The sequence below is a fragment of the Entelurus aequoreus genome, linkage group LG01 (genome assembly GCF_033978785.1).
Source record: "Entelurus aequoreus isolate RoL-2023_Sb linkage group LG01, RoL_Eaeq_v1.1, whole genome shotgun sequence".
In the NCBI taxonomy this organism is placed as follows: Eukaryota; Metazoa; Chordata; class Actinopteri; order Syngnathiformes; family Syngnathidae; genus Entelurus; species Entelurus aequoreus.
Window position 1 is genome coordinate 80718579 of NC_084731.1, and position 19479 is coordinate 80738057.

Consider the following 19479-nt stretch of genomic DNA (forward strand, 5'->3'; position numbering starts at 1 on the left):
ACAGCAGCAATCCACTCTCCTCTGCTTTTGATGCAAATGCCAATTTGTGCGTCTGGTTTTGGTTCGCACAAAGTTCCCTGAGATTGTAGGTTTAGTCGTCGTTTTGTACTCACTTTTTTCATTCATGAGATTAAAGTAAAGTTAAAGTACCAATGATTGTCACACACATACACTAGGTGTGGTGAAATTTGTCCTTGGCATTTGACCCATCCCCTTGTTCACCCCCTGGGAGGTGAGGGGAGCAGTGAGCAGCAGCGGTGGCCACGCCCTGGAATAATTTTTGGTGATTTAACCCCCAATTCCAACCCTATATGCTGAGTGCGAAGCAGGGAGGTAATGGGTCCCATTTTTATAGTCTTTGGTATGACTCGGCCGGGGTTTGAACTCACGACCTACCGATCTCAGGGCGGACACTCTAACCACAAGGCCACTGAGCAGGCATTGGAAGATTGGAAGTAACATTGCTCCACCAGCTGGCACAAGACATTGAAACAACGTTGAGAACTTGTTGAATTAGGTCCTGACGTTGGGCAACTCAAACGTAACGTTGAAACAACATGCTTTTTGACGACGTTTATTTAATGCCAGGTTGTGACGTTGACATGACCATCGAATTTTGGCAATTTCTCAACCAATATTCTACAACACAAATACAACGTTGAAACAACATGCTTTTTGACGACGTTTATTCAATGTCAGGTTGTGACGTTGATGTGACCATGGAAATTTGGTCATTTCCCAACCAACAACATGGATCCAACGTTGGGACAACAACGTTGTCTCAATTTATAAATATTACAACTATTTTGCAACGTTGTTTCAAAGTCAATTTTGAAGGACGTGTACGTATAATCAACGTTGTATCAATGTCTTGTGCCTTCTGAGAAGAGACCCCTGAGCTTTAGAAGTAAATTAGTACTGAAGTATGATTGAACATATAAATAAAACAAGTATTAACATGAGAAAATAGCCTTAAAAAGTTGGCATCACATGTGAATATTAGTTTTGAATCAGGGGCCTTTGATTCCCAGGTATTGGGAATTTTTATCATACCGGTTCAAATGTGAACAGTACCCATCCCTACGTTTTTACGACCTATACATCATCCCTAATCGCCTACATCAGAGGTGTCCAAATTACGGTCCGCCTGCGTCCTTAGTTTGGCCTGCAAGAAGTCATAAATTTATTAAAGAATCTGGCCCGGGAATAATTTTTTGTGATTTAACCATACTTGCCAATCTTGAGACCTTCGAATTCGGGATATTGGGGGGGTTTGAGGTGTGGGGGGCCGGGGTTGAGGTGGGCGGGGTTGGGGGGGGGTTTGGGGTTTGGTGGTAGCGGGGGTGTATATTGTAGCCCGGAAGAGTTAGGGATGCAAAGGATTCTGGGTATTTGTTCTGTTGTGTTTATATTGTGTTACGGTGCGGATGTTCTCCCGAAATGTGTTTGTCATTCTTGTTTGGTGTGGGTTCACAGTGTGGCGCATATTTGTAACAGTGTTAAAGTTGTTTATACGGTCACCCTCAGTGTGACCTGTATGGCTGTTGATCAAGTATGTCAGTCACTTTCGTGTGTATGCAGAAGCCGCATACAACATGTGACTGGGCCGGCACGCTGTTTGTATGGTGAAAAAGCGGACGCGTCGACAGGTTGTAGAGGACGCTAAAGGCAGTGCCGTCACGGCACGCCCTTAATATTGTTGTCAGGGTGAAAATCGGGAGAAATTCGGGAGAATGGTTGTCCCGGGAGATTTTCGGGAGGGGCACTGAAATTCATGAGTCTCCGGAAAAATCGGGAGGGTTGGCAAGTATGGATTTAACCCCCAATTCCAACCCTTAATTCTGAGTGCCAAGTAGAGAGGTAATGGGTCCCATTTTTATAGTCTTTGGTATGACTCGGCCGGGGTTTGAATTCACAACCTACTGATCTCAGGGCGGACAGTCTAACCACTATGTGTACACATTATATTATTTTAATGAAAATATAGTTGTTAATTATATTTATGCAGTCAATTTATTTCTTGATTTTATTAATTTATTTATATATTTAGATACGTGTATATATATATATATGTGTATATATATGTATATATATATATATATACATACAGTATATACATACATGGATATATGTACATACAGTATATACATTATAGTATATACACAACATATATATATATATATATATATATATATATATATATATATATATATATATATACACGTATATATATATATATATATACGTATATATATATATATATATACGTATATATATATATATATACGTATATATATATATATATATATATATATATATATATATATATATATATATATATATATATATATATATATATATATATATATATATATATATATACACACACATACCTGTATACATATACATACATACATACATACATATATTACACACACATACGTATATATATATATATATATATATATATATATATATATATATATATATATATATATATATATATATATATATATATATATATATATATATATATATATACTACCGTTCAAAAGTTTGGGGTCACATTGAAATGTCCTTATTTTTGAAGGAAAAGCACTGAACTTTTCAATGAAGATAACTTTAAACTAGTCTTTACTTTAAAGAAATACACTCTATACATTGCTAATGTGGTAAATGACTATTCTAGCTGCAAATGTCTGCTTTTTGGTGCAATATCTACATAGGTGTATAGAGGCCCATTTCCAGCAACTATCACTCCAGTGTTCTAATGGTACAATGTGTTTGCTCATTGGCTCAGAAGGCTAATTAGAAAACCCTTGTGCAATCATGTTCACACATCTGAAAACTGTTTAGCTCGTTACAGAAGCTACAAAACTGACCTTCCTTTGAGCAGATTGAGTTTCTGGAGCATCACATTTGTGGGGTCAATTAAACGCTCAAAATGGCCAGAAAAAGACAACTTTCATCTGAAACTCGACAGTCTATTCTTGTTCTTAGAAATGAAGGCTATTCCACAAAATTCTTTGGGTGACCCCAAATTTTGAACGGTAGTGTATATATATATATATATATATATATATATATATATATATATATATATATATATATATATATATATATATATATATATATATATATATATATATATATATATATATATGGTTACTTTAGCTAGCTTGCGGCCCCCAAGTCAAAAAGTGTGGACACCAATGTCCTACGTGAAACAATACATCTACAAACTCCTTGAAATGTGCCAGGACTGACACTAACACGGATCACGTAAACACAAAGCTTCCCCTGTGATGACATGTCTTCACGGACCCATTCCGCTCACATTAGACTAACGTAGAAGTTGCTTTTTTGTTTTTTGGTATGCGAACGACAACATAAAAATATCTGATTTAACTAAATAATCTAATGTGGGCATCACACCTTGCAGTGTGAACGTTGTATGAGTATTATTATTAGAGTTTTCCAATAGCTGGTGCTTAGCTGAATTCTTCCAAATTTCAAATGAATCACTATTAAATAAACTAAGTATGGATACCCTAGAAAAAAGTGCAAACAGCAGACGAAAGGGTTAGGCTTTTAAATCGTTGGCACTGTCAACGCCTGGTCGTGAAAAGTCATCAATCAAGCGGTATCAAGAGAGTTCTTTTGAGTATTTCATTTGGACAGTCAATTAAGGGAATGCATGATGCCTCTAGTTACATAAGAAGTATTTGCACAATTTATTGTTGCGTTTGGTCTGTGTTGCAGAATTAGAGACGATCCTAAGCATCCTTCCATCAGTCTTATCACACAGATGCATCATTTGTATTGTACATGCATAAAGGCAGCCTTTCATTGACACACTCGGACTGATTGCTTCCCTTCTTGTTTTCCTTTTCCTCACACTGTTGAGTATGCACTGAATTTGCAATAATTTGAAAGCTATCTACACGAGTGGCTCTTAACCATGGGGACGGGGCCCATTGTTGGCCTGCAAACGCCCCCTTGACAGGCGCCGAAAAATATCTGATTCTCAGCTGTGGTCTGTATCGGCCGTAGCAATACTCAGTTGTAATGCACATTTCAAACCACTTGTGGCAGTAATTACAATATCTAACAAGCAGAAGACGTCTGGAAATTTCTTATGCGCAAAAATTATAACTCTGGTTAATATTCTGTAATAGAAAAAGATGGGCCTGAGGTCAAAAAATGCTTAAAGGCCTACTGAAATTAAATTTTCTTATTTAAACGGGGATAGCAGGTCCATTCTATGTGTCATACTTGATCATTTTGCGATATTGCCATATTTTTGCTGAAAGGATTTAGTAGAGAACATCGACGATGAAGTTCGCAACTTTTGGTCGCTGATAAAAAAGCCTTGCCTGTACCGGAAGTAGCGTGACGTCACAGGTTGTGGAGCGCCTCACATCTGCACATTGTTTACAATCATGGCCACAAGCAGCGAGAGCGATTCGGAACGAGAAAGCAACGATTACCCCATTAATTTCAGCGAGGATGAAAGATTTGTGGATGAGGAAAGTGAGAGTGAAGGATTAGAGGGCAGTAGAAGCGATTCAGATAGGGATGCTGTGAGAGGCGGGTGGGACCTGATATTCAGCTGGGAATGACTAAAACAGTAAATAAACACAAGACATATATATACTCTATTAGCCACAACACAACCAGGCTAATATTTAATATGCCACAAATTAATCCACATAACAAACACCTCCCCCCTCCCGTCCATATAACTCACCAATACAAATCAAACACCCACACAACACACTCAATCCCACAGCCCAAAGTACCGTTCACCTCCGTAAAGTTCATACAGCACATATATTTCCCCAAAGTCCCCAAAGTTACGTACTTGACATGCACATAGCGGCACGCACGTACGGGCAAGCGATCAAATGGTTGGAAGCCAAAGCTGTACTCACGGTAGCGCGTCTGCTATCCAACTCAAAGTCCTCCTGGTTGTGTTGCTGCAGCCAGCCGCTAATACACCGATCCCACCTACAGCTTTCTTCTTTGCTGTCTTCATTGTTCATTAAACAAATTGCAAAAGATTCAACAACACAGATGTCCAGAATACTGTGGAATTTTGCGATGAAAACAGACGACTTAATAGCTGGCCACAATGGTGTCCCAATATGTCCGCACAATCCGTGACGTCACGCGCAAACGTCATCATACAGAGACGTTTTCAGCAGAATATTTTGCGGGAAATTTAAAATTGCACTTTACTAATCTAACCCGGCCGTGTTGGCATATGTTGCAATGTTAAGATTTCATCATTGATATATAAACTATCAGACTGCGTGGTCGGTAGTAGTGGGTTTCAGTAGGCCTTTCAGAACCAATGATTTACACACTGTTTACACTATGGGCTTGATGCACTTAAAGTTTGCGTGTACTAAACCGCGTGCAAACTTGATAGCACACGCAAAGCTGATCTACTAAGGTCATGAGCAGAGGAGGAGCAATCCATTTAGCGTGTCTGTCTTCATAAATATGCAGAATATATGATGGTTATCAGAACGCCCACAATACTGCGGGGAGAAGATGTAAATACAACCATTCAGCACGCGCAGTGTGATTTATCAAGACTAAAACTGTTCTGCGGGTGCTGTTTTGCGTCTTCATTTAGCACCTCTGAGAGCTACATGCCAACAGCTAGTAGAGAGAATCCTTCATGCTGTCAGAAATGAAATACATTAGACATATCGTCTATTCAGCAATATCATTATATAGTTTTAAAGCTGCTGGAAGAATGGAGAGGCTGATTAAAACAAAATAAATTGGTACGTTTTAGTATCTGCTGGCATTTCTTTTTTTGGTGTTTGTTTTTTCATTTAGGAAATATATAACAATATACTGTATCTCCTACATGAAAAAACGGTAACACTATAGTATGGGGAACATATTCTAATAATAAGCAACTAATTAATGGTGAATATGTTCCCCATACTAAAGTGTTACTAACTTAATTGAGTTATTTGGACACTAGGGAAACATATAAGGGTTAGGGTTAGGGTTACTAATAAGCAATAATTCTGAGGTTATTGAGGGAAGACTCTTAGTTAATGGCTTACTGGTTGTATAATAAGGCCATGCAGAATAAGGCATTAATAAGTACTTAATAATGACTAATTAAGAGCCAATATGTTACTAATTTGCATGTTGATAAGCAACTAATTAATGGTGAAATGTTCCCCATACTAAAGTGTTACTGAAAAAACATCTTGCCATATACACTTTCTGCGTCTGGATCATTCCAGATGTTGTCTATTACCATTGTTGATATTTTGTCTATTAGCATTGTTGGTATATTCATTCTTCCTACATTGTTGATACAAATTATTGTTACAGTGTAATAATTATTGTTACCTGTGGTAATGCCACTATGATACAACATTTGTATTATAATCCTTAAAACAAAGTAACAGTGAAACTCATGTGAATAATCACTGAATGGAGAACTGGGGGTGGGATTAAGTAAATTATCTCCTTCCCACTCCATTTCAGGCAAAACTGGACAATCATGCATTACTATACATTACCTTTTGCACTATATTAATTTATATTATGTGTTGTCAACTTTGTACTTTATTTTTCTGTCATTGCCTGAAATAAATAAATAAATGAATGAAAAAAATGAAACATGAATGAGCGGGCCGTCAGCATGCTAAAACTAGTTTCTGTTGTCTAGATTGCGATTCTATAGTGCAGAAAAAACGTTATACTGACAGATGTGTGCTGCTTGTTCAACGCTGCAAAACCACACAGGCTGGGGAGCATATTAATATGAACGTAGAGGGAAATGAGTGTTTCAATGGGCACATACAGTAATCCTGGTAGTACACACAAACACATTTACTCATTTAAATAGAGGGGTCTGCACCACTATTGCACTTGCAATCAATTGTACAAGCAGTCTTAGTAGATCACACGCAACATGCCCACTAATAGTACACGCAATTATATAGTTTTATTTAGTGCGGGGTATTTGGATCTTAGTAGATCAGGCCCTCAATGTGTCACACACCAGAGAGCAAGTGTTTGTGAGAAGCAGCATGGCCACTATTAAGGTTTAGTGTCCATTCTCCTGGTTGATATTGTGAAGCACATCAGTGGATCCTCCAGAGACTGGCTAACGATCAGATTGCCTCCATTTTTTTATGACACAGACCGTTTTTGGTTTTTTTAGATTCCCTAACGCTTTTTATTTCCCTTGTCCGTTCTGGCTGAGGGTCTCCCTTCTACCTTTTATTCAGCGTTTTCATCTATTTTTCTATCTCCAGTTCCAATTAGTCTGACACTGGCAGAAAAAACGTCGAGGATTCAGGGCATTTTGCACCCAGCATTAGGTGCACCTGCATGATCTTATATAATTTGACCAGACATCCTTTTTTCCTCAGACATGTCCTCTTTTTGGGAAATGATTGCCACTATATTTCTGATTATCATTTGCAAGTATTGCATGCAGTTGCAGTTCCAAGACCTTAAATGGCAGTAGTGTATAGACTCTGGTGTGTTGCCTAGCTAGGACGCAGCCTTTGCTGTTAGGCTGAATGTGCCAGCCCTGTCTTATGGTGCGCCCTACAAAGTGTTTGTACTGCAAGTATTGAAGTGAAGTGAAGTATATTTAAATAGCGCTTTACTCTCTAGATTTAAAGCGCTTTACATAGTGAAACCCATTTGTGACAGACTCCCGCTGTCGTCCGGGTTCCATGGACCACCAAGAATAGACATTACTGCGAGCAGGGTTGACTTTGTTTATTTTTCAATAAAACCTTTCAGTCTCGTCGGGTCGCTTTTCAGCTCTGCTGCTTCTTCCACTGCTCGCTCTTCGGTCCGCTTTTCAGCCGGCCGCGTCTGCGTCTTCCTCTTTCTTTCTTCATCTTGCGAGCTGCATGTGCTTCTTGCTCTCCAACTCCTTCTTCTGCCCTCTCGTTCTCGGCTGCCGCCCTTTTACACACTTGGAGGAGATTACAGGCGGATCGGTGCGGCGTCTTCAGTAATGCGGACGCTGTATCGGTCTGTTGTGGTGAAGAAGGAGCTGAGCCGCAAGGCAAAGCTCTCAATCTACCGGTCGATCTACGTTCCCATCCTCACCTATGGTCATGAGCTTTGGGTTATGACCGAAAGGACAAGATCACGGGTACAAGCGGCCGAAATGAGTTTCCTCCGCCGGGTGGCGGGTCTCTCCCTTAGAGATAGGGTGAGAAGCTCTGTCATCCAGGAGGAGCTCAAAGTAAAGCCACTGCTCCTCCACATCGAGAGGAGCCAGATGAGGTGGTTCGGGCATCTGGTCAGGATGCTACCCGAACGCCTCCCTAGGGAGGTGTTTAGGGCACGTCCGACCGGTAAGAGGCCACGGGGAAGACCCAGGACACATTGGGAAGACTATGTCTCCTGGCTGGCCTGGGAACGCCTCGGGATCCCTCGGGAAGAGCTGGACGAAGTGGCTGGGGAGAGGAAAGTCTGGGCTTCCCTGCTTAGGCTGCTGCCCCCGCGACCCGACCTCGGATAAGCGGAGGAAGATGGATGGATGGAGGAGATTACACAATTGTGCCCAGGTGGGTGATCCACGCACCTGATATCTGTTACGGCGTCGATCCCGGCGCGCCCCGCCTCGCCGCTGGCCCGCCGGCCACGCCTCCTTGCCGCCATCTCCCGGCGTGCCCTGCCTCCCCACACCATTATTTACATCTTTGATTTTAAACCAGTGTGGGTGGCACAGAGTGTCCGCCCCGAGATCGGTAGGTTGTGAGTTCAAACCCCGGCCGAGTCATACCAAAGACTATAAAAATGGGACCCACTACCTCCCTGCTTGGCACTCAGCATCAAGGGTTGGAATTGGGGGTTAAATCACCAAAAATGATTCCCGGGCGCGGCCACCGCTGCTGCCCACTGCTCCCCTCACCTCCCAGGGGGTGATCAAAGGGTGATGGGTCAAATGCAGAGAATGATTTCGCCACACCCAGTGTGTGTGTGACAATCATTGGTACTTTAACCTAACTTTAACTTAAATTTGGAGCAGGTGGGTAAAGTGTCTTGCCCAAGGACACAACAGCAGTGACTCTGATGACGGAAGCGGGGATCGAACCTGGAACCCTCAGGTTGCTGGCACGGCTGCTCTACCAACTGAGATTGTACTTATTACTCATATGCTGTTTGATTGTAACGTCCATTTGAGTTGTACTTTTTCATATTGGGAGGTCTTTTTGATTTGGCTTTCACTTAATATTTATTGATTTTATGGAAGTCATTCGTACTTTCCTTTTTATCTTATTAGTCATGCAAGATTTTATTTAATTCCATGTATCTATTATATATTTACTGCATATTTATTTTATTTTGTAATTTTTGTAATTAATTAATTAATAAAAACATTTTTATCTTCATATATTTTACTTGTATTTTATCCCTTATTTGTACTCATGTTTCTTACTATTTTAAAGGTTTTATTATTTTTACTTTCCAGCGTTCCTCAGAGGGAGCATCTGCCTCAGGGGTTATCGGCCGTGCTGTGGGGGCGCTTTTGTGTCAGCGTCTTGGTGGCCGTGGTCTGATGACCTCCTGGTGCAGATGGCTCCTGTGATAGTGTTTACTCACATGGCTCCTCTGTATTCAGCCATTGATTCATATGCGTTCTTTGTGTGTGTGTGTGTGTGTGATGATGGGGGATGTGGGTCATCGGGGTATTGTTTTTAAGTCTGTAAAAGCACTTGGCGTTGCATTTATTTTATGTATGAAAAGCGCTTTATAAATTAAGTTTAATTTGATTTAAAAACTTGTAAATTTGCTAATGCTAATCTGTAGCATGCTTGTGGCATATCCAACATCGAGCTAGCACCAAGTGAGCCTTAATTTTGATGCATACTTTGTTAGAATGGACCATTACAGTACAACATTGCAACTGGATGTGACATGACACTTTCTTCCTAAAAACATATTAAGATAGTCTTACTGCTCCTATAACAACAATGATAAATCAATCAATAACAGCATACACCTTCACGACCTCACAACAAACTTGAAAAGTCTAACCGATGACTCTTCATTCACAATTGAAGTTAAAAAGTGTCTTTGGAGCAATCAAAGGTGCTAACACGGTCACTAAGGTGGGCACTATGATTGACACAACAACTTAATGTGTATTATATTTATGCATGAGAACATTTTGTTGTAAACTGTGAGGTGTGTCGGTTAAAATCCTGTTTGTTTTTTACAAATGACAGATGTGAACAAGAGCATGTATTGTCTGTGTTATGATGTTAAGGAGAGGTGTGATTGTATAGTATAATTATGTATCATTGAAAGGGCATTTTATGACTTTTCTTAATTTGATTACATGCTGTAGTATCATTTTTATGTTATAATTTTATTGCACGATTTTCGTATCTCTTTAATTTAGGTAGCCAGGGACAGCAGATGGAAATTAGCTATTTAGCTATAATCTGGTGCAGAATTTATCGGTCTTTGAGCTTAATGTTTCTGTGCATTGTCCCTTCAAATAAAGACTAAACTAAACTAAACAAACATCAGTTAGGGGTGTTCCGATTAGGGGTTTATTTTCTGACTGTGACGATGCTGACACACCAACTGGCTGCTGGACTCTAGAAAGAGGTTCCGCAGCCTCCGTAGCAGAACCTCCAGGTTCTGTAACAGCTTCTTCCCTCAGGCCATAAGACTCTTGGACACATTAAAATAATCCCCTCAATTCCCCCCAAAAATGGATTAACTCGCTGGAATATAAAGACAATATAACATACATCCATAAACGTGGATGCATATGCAAAAGTGCAATATATTTATCTGTACAGTAATCTATTTATTTATTTCTGCACCTTATTGCTTTTTTATCCTGCACTACCATTAGCTAATGCAACGAAATATCGTTCTTATCTGTACTGCAAAGTTCAAATTTGAATGACAATAAAAGGAAGTCTAAGTCTCTAACAGTTGTTGTTATATTATCCTCTCTCTAGAGTAGTAGTCATTTACTTGTTAATTTCCTATTAATGCTGCTTACTTTCTGCTTTAACACTCTTTCACCTACACTTCTTAAACTTCGCTAAGCACTTATTTTGTGTGTTGTTTAAAGCTATCTTAGCGGCTAGTTCAGCTATTAGCATGCCTGCTCCTGGCTGTTTCTATGTGTTTGTTTAGCCTTATCCTAATACGTAATGTTGATACTTACTATAACGTATTAAGAAATGCAGTTTATTTGCCATAAAGGTGATAATAATTAACTTCGGGGCGCGTCTCCACACTGTGTATGTAGACACAAAATTAGCTGCCAGCTTGTCAGCCGCGGGACTGAAAATAAATATAATATCAGCCAGAGAGGATCGGCATTTGGGATCAGCATTGAAAGGAAATAATGAGCAATAGGGATCACATACTTTTCAATATTGACCGGTTGCCGATCGATCCCTACAGTAGTATCGGCATATAGTACAGTTTGATTTGAAGCGAAGCGGTACTTGGTAGTACTGAAGGAATTCAGTTGGTACCTAAAATAGTTCAGATTTCGGTACCCACCCCGAAAAGAACGAGTTAAAATAATGGTATTTGCTAATTTATTAAAGGTTTGCGTGTACTAAAACACATGCAAACTTGATAGCGCCTGCAAAGTTGATCTACTAAACGTGTGCAAAGTGGATTGCGTCTTTTAAGTGAGCAGAATAATACATTTTTGCGTCTCGGTTTTCATTATTTTCGCAAAATATATGATCATCATCAAAATGCCCATGATACTGGGAGGAGAAAATGCAAATATATTATACAACACGCACAATGTGATTTATCACCACTCATCACTGTTTGGGGAGCAATATATTGCGTTTTATTTAGCGTATTTGAAAAGAAAACTGACAGTTTCGTACGCGGCTGTGACAGAAGAGTGCTCGCGCTGAAAAGACAGACGATGGACAGAGAACTCTCCGTCCTATCTGTACGTTTTTAACGGTCTGAAATAAGAACAATTTTAGTTGCATCGCTTATTCAGCAACATCCTTTTATAAGTTAATAGCTGCTAGAGGACTTAAGGGGCTGATTAAAACAAATTCACTTGATGTGTTTTGGTGTCGCTTGATATTTTTTTAATAACGTTCTTTTTTTTCCACATTAAATATATATCACTAACATATATCCTATATGATAAAAACTTCTTAAAGCATGCATTTTTGGCGTCTTGAGCACAGTAGCGCTGCCTCCCTCCCATGGACCGTCAGCGGTAAAACAAAGAAGTGGTGTCAATGTAGATGCACTGCAGGGCTGCTTCTAAAATGCCCATAAACAACTGTATTGTTGATAATAGAGGTAAATTATTGTTATTATTCATTATCAATAGCACTATTTCTATTGGTATTTGTATTGCTCCATTTGTAGGGTAATAATGCTCATTGTCATTTCTGTATTATTATTTATTTCACTAACTGCTTCTTTGCTATTACTTTTACCATCATATTTGTAAATATCCTATTTGCTGATGTTGCTCTATTGTTGTTGTTGTTGTTGTTGTGTTTGCTGTTGTTGTTTTTGTCTCTCTGTCTTATCCCCCACTTGTCCCCACAATTTCCCCCTCTGTCTTCCTTTTTTTCTCTTTCTATCCCCTCCTGCTCCGGCCCGGCTGCACCAAATGATAATATAAATACATTTAATAAAATCAAATACAAATAAGGCAACAAAAGGAGTATCCCACACTTCTCTTTGGTAAAGTAAATGTGTACAGCCGATATGGGCATCTACATCAACAATATGATTTGCCTGAGAAGCTGGACAAGACAAAAAAAAAATAAAATAGAATAAAAATGCCCATAAAAAGTGGTACTGATTGTCTGAAAAACATAGCAAAACGCCACAGGTAGGAGCATAACATGGATGTGCAGTAAATGAGTGTCTCCATGGTGACGCCCCGTACAGTACACGCAAAATCCTCGGTCTGCACCACTTTTCAATTGCACACACAGTCTTAGTAAATCGCATGCAACACGCCCACTAATAGTGCACAGAGTTTTATAGATTGCACACGCTGGTGTTCGAATCTTAGTAAATCAGGCGCTAAGTACATTAAAATCATTCAGTTGTACGAGACAACAAAATAACAATTGAACGGCACTCAGGAGATTACAGGCCTCGGCAAGAGCCACTTCAAATATGAGTTAGTATTACACGGCGGGTGCCAGCTGACACAAACTTTTTTTTTTTTTTTTTGGCAGTTTTTACTGCATTGATTCAGTCGATGGAGCTGCTACTCTTCTGCCTCATTTCTGTGGAAAACTGTCATTTCCATGTATTTCATGCTCATTATACTAACTAATGTCTCGTGTGTGATTGACGCTTGACACTTGTTCCGGGTGATCAACGAGGTGGAAATTAGCAGCTGTCCCTCTGCCGTCCTCATTAGCGCGACTTTTGCCGTCACCCCCCTGAGATAGTTTGTGCACCCCCGGCCTGTGCAGGTCCCCGTTCCTCCCACTCGCCGATGCTGTTTGCTGTAACAGTTACAGCCAGTGCGGCTCTACGCCCACACTCGCCCACGCACGCACACCATCAGCACCATGCGGAGGTGCAGGGATGAGGCGGGGGAAGCTACCATCAGAAGGTGCACGAGCAGGAGTCAATGAGATATTTTTAGGCATGCGACAGTCTGTTTCCGTATTTGTGTGCGCCGATGATTAAGATCGTTTTTAGCATACTGGCATGCACGCATGGGGAGGCTGGTCTCTAAAGGGAGGATCGTAAATACATTTGCATGAGCAATCAAATGATCATAACGTCTAAATGTTACATATTTTACCTTGGCAACAGAAGTGTGAGCAGCCAACATGTTTACATTATTATGTTTATGTGAAGTGAAGTGAATTATATTTATATGGCGCTTTTCTCCGGTGACTCAAAGCGCTTTTTACATAGTGAATCCCAATATCTAAGTTACATTTTAAACCAGTGTGGGTGGCACTGGGAGCAGGTGGGTAAAGTGTCTTGCCCAAGGACACAACGGCAGTGACTAGGATGGCGGAAGTGGGGATCGAACCTGGAACCCTCAAGTTGCTGGCACGGCCACTCTACCAACCGAGCTATACCACCCCATGTGTACAGCAGGGGTGTCCAAATTTTTTCCACTGAGGGCCGCACACTGAAAAATCAAAGCAAGCGGGGGCAATTTTGATATTTTTCATTTCAAAAACCAATACAATATATGTAGAAAAAATATGCATTTAGGCCTCCACTCAGGCTTGATCCCGGGGATCCCAAAGGGTTTTGGTAAAAAAAAAAAAAAAAAAGTGTCATTATTTAGTATTATTATTATTACTATTATTATTACTGAAGGTTTACATCTCTAGGTCAACATTAGGTCTATCTGTCAATATAAAGTTCTTAATCATTTAAGTTGTATGCCCTTTTTGTCAAAGAAAACCCAGTTTTTTTAATGGAAAAAACACAAAATATGCAATATTTTCACCCAATAACCTTTTTAAGGGAATTTTTTTGGATTATATAATAATTGGAGCCTTAAAAAGGTCAATAACTCATAACATTGATTTTAATTATTTTTTTGAGCAATGACACTTAAAAAAATTTTTAAAAGTCCCACTAAAATGATTGGGGATCCAAAAGGGTCCTACTCATTAAAGTGTTAAAAAATAAATTATACATTTTTTTTTACTGTTTACTTTTAACACAATAGTCAACTTCAGATCTATCCGTCAATTATAACTTTTATTGTTGTTTATGTTTTTTGTTTGTTTGTTTTAGGCCCTTCTTTAAAGAAAAAAAACTTAGTTTTTTATATGGCAAACACAAAATATGCAACATTTTCCCCAAAAAATATCTCAAAGTGGAATATTTAATGTGCCGTAATTGGAACCTTGAATATGTCAATAATTCATAATGACTTTGATTTTGATTCATTATTATTTTTTAAAGAAAGAAACAGCCTGCATGGCAGATTTGTGTTATTAGAGTAAACATTGCAACATTTTCTTGTTACATTTCACCTTCTTGCTCTTTTATACCACCTTTTATAGTTTTTATTTTTTTTTAATCGTATTTTTAGAATGGGCTCCGGGGCTGTTAAAAAATTACCTGCGGGCCGCAAATGCCCCCCGGGCCGCACTTTGGACACCCCTGGTGTACAGTATCTTGTGAAGTGAATTATATTTATATAGCTCTTTTCTCTAGTGACTCAAAGCGCTTTACATAGTAAAACCCAATATCTAAGTTACATTTTTTTAAACCAATGTGGGTGGCACTGGGAGCAGGTGGGTAAAGTGTCTTCCCCAAGGACACAACGGCAGTAACTCGGATGGCAGAAGCTGGGATCGAACCTGGAACCCTCAAGTTGCTGGCACGGCCGCTCTACCAACCGAGCTATACCGCTTGTGTTTCATAGGAGCCTAAAGAGGTCCCCGTTTGGACTGTAACACACTACACACAATCCCGATGAGATTGTGTGAATCCCTCTCGCCACCACTTAACTCAAGTACACACAATCCATACACGTTTTGAGTATACTCATCCAATACGAAGAACAATCAATAAGTAGTTTATTTACTAAATCGTGAGAAACTTCCATGGTGAGGATTTTAGGTTGTCCTGAAGAATTTGAAGGTAATCCTCCTTTTTCATTGTCCCATTTGCTCTCTGTAAAACACCAGTTCCATTGGCAGCAAAACAGGCCTAGAGCGTAATACTACCATCACCATGCTTGACGGTAGGTGTGGTGTTCCTGGGATTAAAGGACTCACCTTTTCTCCTCCAAACATATTGCTGGGTGTTGTGGCCAAACAGCTACATTTTTGTTTCATCTGACATCACATGGACACAGATAAGACCTTCTGGAGGAAAGTTCTGTTGTCAGATGAAACAAAAATTGAGCTGTTTGGCCAAAATACCCAGCAATATAAGTTTAAGACATGACTTAAACATGTGGACAATGCTGAAGAAACAAATCCATGTCAGAAAATCAACAAATTTAGCTGAACAGCACCAATTTTGTCAAGAGGAGTGGTCAAAAAATTAAACCAGAAGCTTGCCAGAAGCTTGTGGATGGCTACCAAAAGCGCCTTATTGCAGTGAAACTTGCCAAGGCACATGTAACCAAATATTAACATTGCTGTATGTATACTTTTGACCCAGCAGATTTGGTCGCATTTTCAGTAGACCCATAATACATTCATAAAAGAACCAAACTTCATGAATGTTTTTTGTGACCAACAAGTATGTGCTCCAATCACTCTATCACAAAAAAATAAGAGTTGTACAAATGATTGGAAACTCAAGACAGCCACGACATTATGTCCTTTACAAGTGTATGTACACTTTTGTCCACGACTGTATATACGTTGTGAAGTGAGTTGTTTACACAGAAACATTCTTGTGAATGTTATATTACACACCTTAATTGTTTCCAAACGATGCCTGTAACACAGCGGTAAAACGGCTGATTAAACAAAACAGAAGTCATGGACCCGCTAGCTGCGGAAGCTAGCTCTCCAATCAGCTAAACAGACTCAATAACTCCCCGGGGACGTCTTAGTGAATTTACTGAGGAATTTGTGAAACAGAAACAATACAAAAACAATGGCATTGTAAGTTAATAATACTAACACATACATTCGTAAACGTGTTAGCATATTAGCTAATGCTAATGACGCTATCTTCATCACATTAGGATAGCATGTACAAATATGCATGAAAACACTCGTACATACATCACACATGGGACGCTTTAGTAAGTATAAACAGTTTTAGTTATATTGTAAAACTTACAAACGTTACTTGAGTGATGAATGGAGAATCCAACTGAGTAGAAAGGACGGCTTAAAGACTGAACAGCAAACTCGTCCAAAAGATGACCCCACAGCCCATACAATAACACATCTTGTCTGTGTGTTTGCTTGTTTTTTTTTGTTTTTTTTTTAATACTATTGCATCATGGCCGCCAGCAAAGAAAAACCCATAAATTAGCCGCGCTGTTTTTATAAGCCGCAGGGTACAAAGCGTAGGAAAAAGGTAGTGGCTTATAGTCCGGAATTTACAATATTTCAAAGCAATTTGAGAGACTAAAAAATAGCTTTTTAAAAGCACCATCTGGAGTATTATGTCAACGTGAATATGATGCTTGTTACCATGGCAACTCAGCCAAACTTAAAGGTCTCTACATGATTTAAATGATTTCAATGTTTTTTTTTCCCTCTTTCCATTCCTCACAGGTGCCTACCCTCGGCTCTCTCTGAGCTTTAAGCTGAAAAGGAACATCGGCTACTTCATCCTACAGACGTACATGCCATCCATCCTGATTACCATCCTCTCCTGGGTCTCCTTTTGGATAAACTACGACGCCTCGGCAGCCAGGGTGGCTCTAGGTGAGAAGCGCTGGCTGTTATGTCGCTCTATGGCTCGCTCAGATGAGGTCAGGAGGTAGTTGCAACCACAGCGTCTGTTGCCACCCGCCGTAATGCCCTGCAAAAAGCTCCACCCTCCGACTGTCATTGGACCAGAGGATGTTCTCTGGGATAGTTTGGAAATAGGTTGCCGAAATAGAGAAGGTTCAAGAGCTACAAAATAAGATTAGGTTTTCCGTACATGTCTACATTCAACATGTTGATTAGGTGATTTGTTACCTTAAATTGGAATTACATTTTTTTGTAATTTTGCCTATCATTCACAATCCCTATGCAAGACCAGAATACATACAGTCGTGGTCAAAAGTTGACATACACTTGTAAAGAACAATGTCGTGGCTGTCTTGAGTTTCCAATAATTTCTACAACTCTTATTTTTTTGTGATGAGTGATTGCAGCACATACTTGTTGGTCACAAAAAACATTCTTGAAGTTTGGTTCTTTTATGAATTTATTATGGGTCTACTGAAAATATGACCAAATCTGCATTCAAATCAAATTAGCTTCATGGCATGGCCTCTTAACTTCATGTCAGTGATTATGATTGACGACACCTGTTGACTTCTCTGAGCCCATTTAAATAGGTCTCGTGTGATGCAGTCGTTAGACTCGGTTACAAACGCGACAATAAGAAAGTCCAAGGAACTCAGCACAGATCTGAAAAAACAAATCATTGACTTGAACAAGTCAGGAAAGTCACTTGGAGCCATTTCAAAGCAGCTAAAGGTCCCAAGAGCAACTGCGCAGACAATTGTCCGTAATTATAAAGTGCATGGCACAGTTTTGTCATTGCCACGATCAGAAAGAAAACGCAAGCTATCACCTGCTGCTGAGAGAAATTTGGTCAGAATGATCAAGAGTCAACCAAGAACCACCAAAAAGCAGGTCTGCAATGAAATGGAAGCTGCTGGAACACAGGTGTCAGTGTCCACAGTCAAGCGTGTTTTTGCATCGCCATGGACTGAGAGGCTACCATGCAAGAAGGAAGCCCTTGCTCCAGAAGCGACACCTTAAGGCTCGTCTAAAGTTTGCTGCTGATCACATGGACAAAGATAAGACCTTCTGGAGGAAATTTCTGTGGGCAGATTAAACAAAAATTGAGCTGTTTGGCCACAATACCCAGCAATATGTTTGGAGGAGAAAAGGCGAGTTCTTTAATCCCAGGAACACCGTCCCTACCTTCAAGCATGGTGGTCGTAGTATTATGCTCTGGGCCTGTTTTGCTGCCAATGGAACTGGTGCTTTACAGAGAGTAAATGGGACAATGAAAAAGGAGGATTACCTCCAAATTCTTCAGGACAACCTAAAGTCATCAGCCCGGAGGTTGGGTCTTGGGCGCAGTTGGGTGTTCCAACAGGACAATGACCCCAAACACACGTCAAAAGTGGTAAAGGAATGGCTAAATCAGGCTAGAATTAAGGTTTTAGAATGGCCTTCCCAAAGTCCTGACTTAAACAAACAAGTCCATGTCAGAAAACCAACACATTTAGCTGAACTGCTCCAATTTTGTCAAGAGGAGTGGTCAAACATTCAACCAGAAACTTGTGGATGGCTACCAAAAGTGCCTTATTGCAGTGAAACTTGCCAAGGAACATGTAACCAAATATTAACATTGCTGTATGTATACTTTTGACCCAGCAGATTTGTTCACATTTTCAGTAGACCCATAATAAATTCATAAAAGAACCAAACTTCATGAATGTTTGTTGTGACCAACAAGTATGTGCTCCAATCACTCTATCACAAAAAAATAAGAGTTGTAGAAATTGTTGGAAACTCAAGACAGCCATGACCTTATGTTCTTTACAAGTGTATGCAAACTTTTGACCATTCTTTTTTATGCATTCTAACTCGTAAAATACGGCAAGTAGGAAGTGTCTAACAATGCAACTAATGGGAGTACACTATTCCGCCCATAAATCCTTCTAACATCCAAAAAGCGCCAAGAATACCCCATTTACATCTCATCACATGAATATTAATTAATATTAATCGCCGATATAGTTATTAGAAGTGCTAACACAGAGGGACTACTTTTAGCCTCGCCGTGATCACAGGGCGC

General features: G+C 39.7%; 1 protein-coding gene across 4 annotated transcripts in view; it reads left to right on the top strand.

Moving 5' to 3' along the window:
• The window catches only part of LOC133657818 (gamma-aminobutyric acid receptor subunit beta-3-like), a 216563-nt gene that overhangs the window by 166720 nt on the left and 30364 nt on the right, over window positions 1-19479 (top strand). For all 4 annotated transcript variants that reach the window (XM_062059604.1, XM_062059608.1, XM_062059614.1 and 1 more), the window contains one exon: window positions 17226-17378. In XM_062059604.1, the coding sequence (XP_061915588.1) occupies window positions 17226-17378 (153 nt within the window). The remainder of the gene's footprint in view (window positions 1-17225; window positions 17379-19479) is intronic.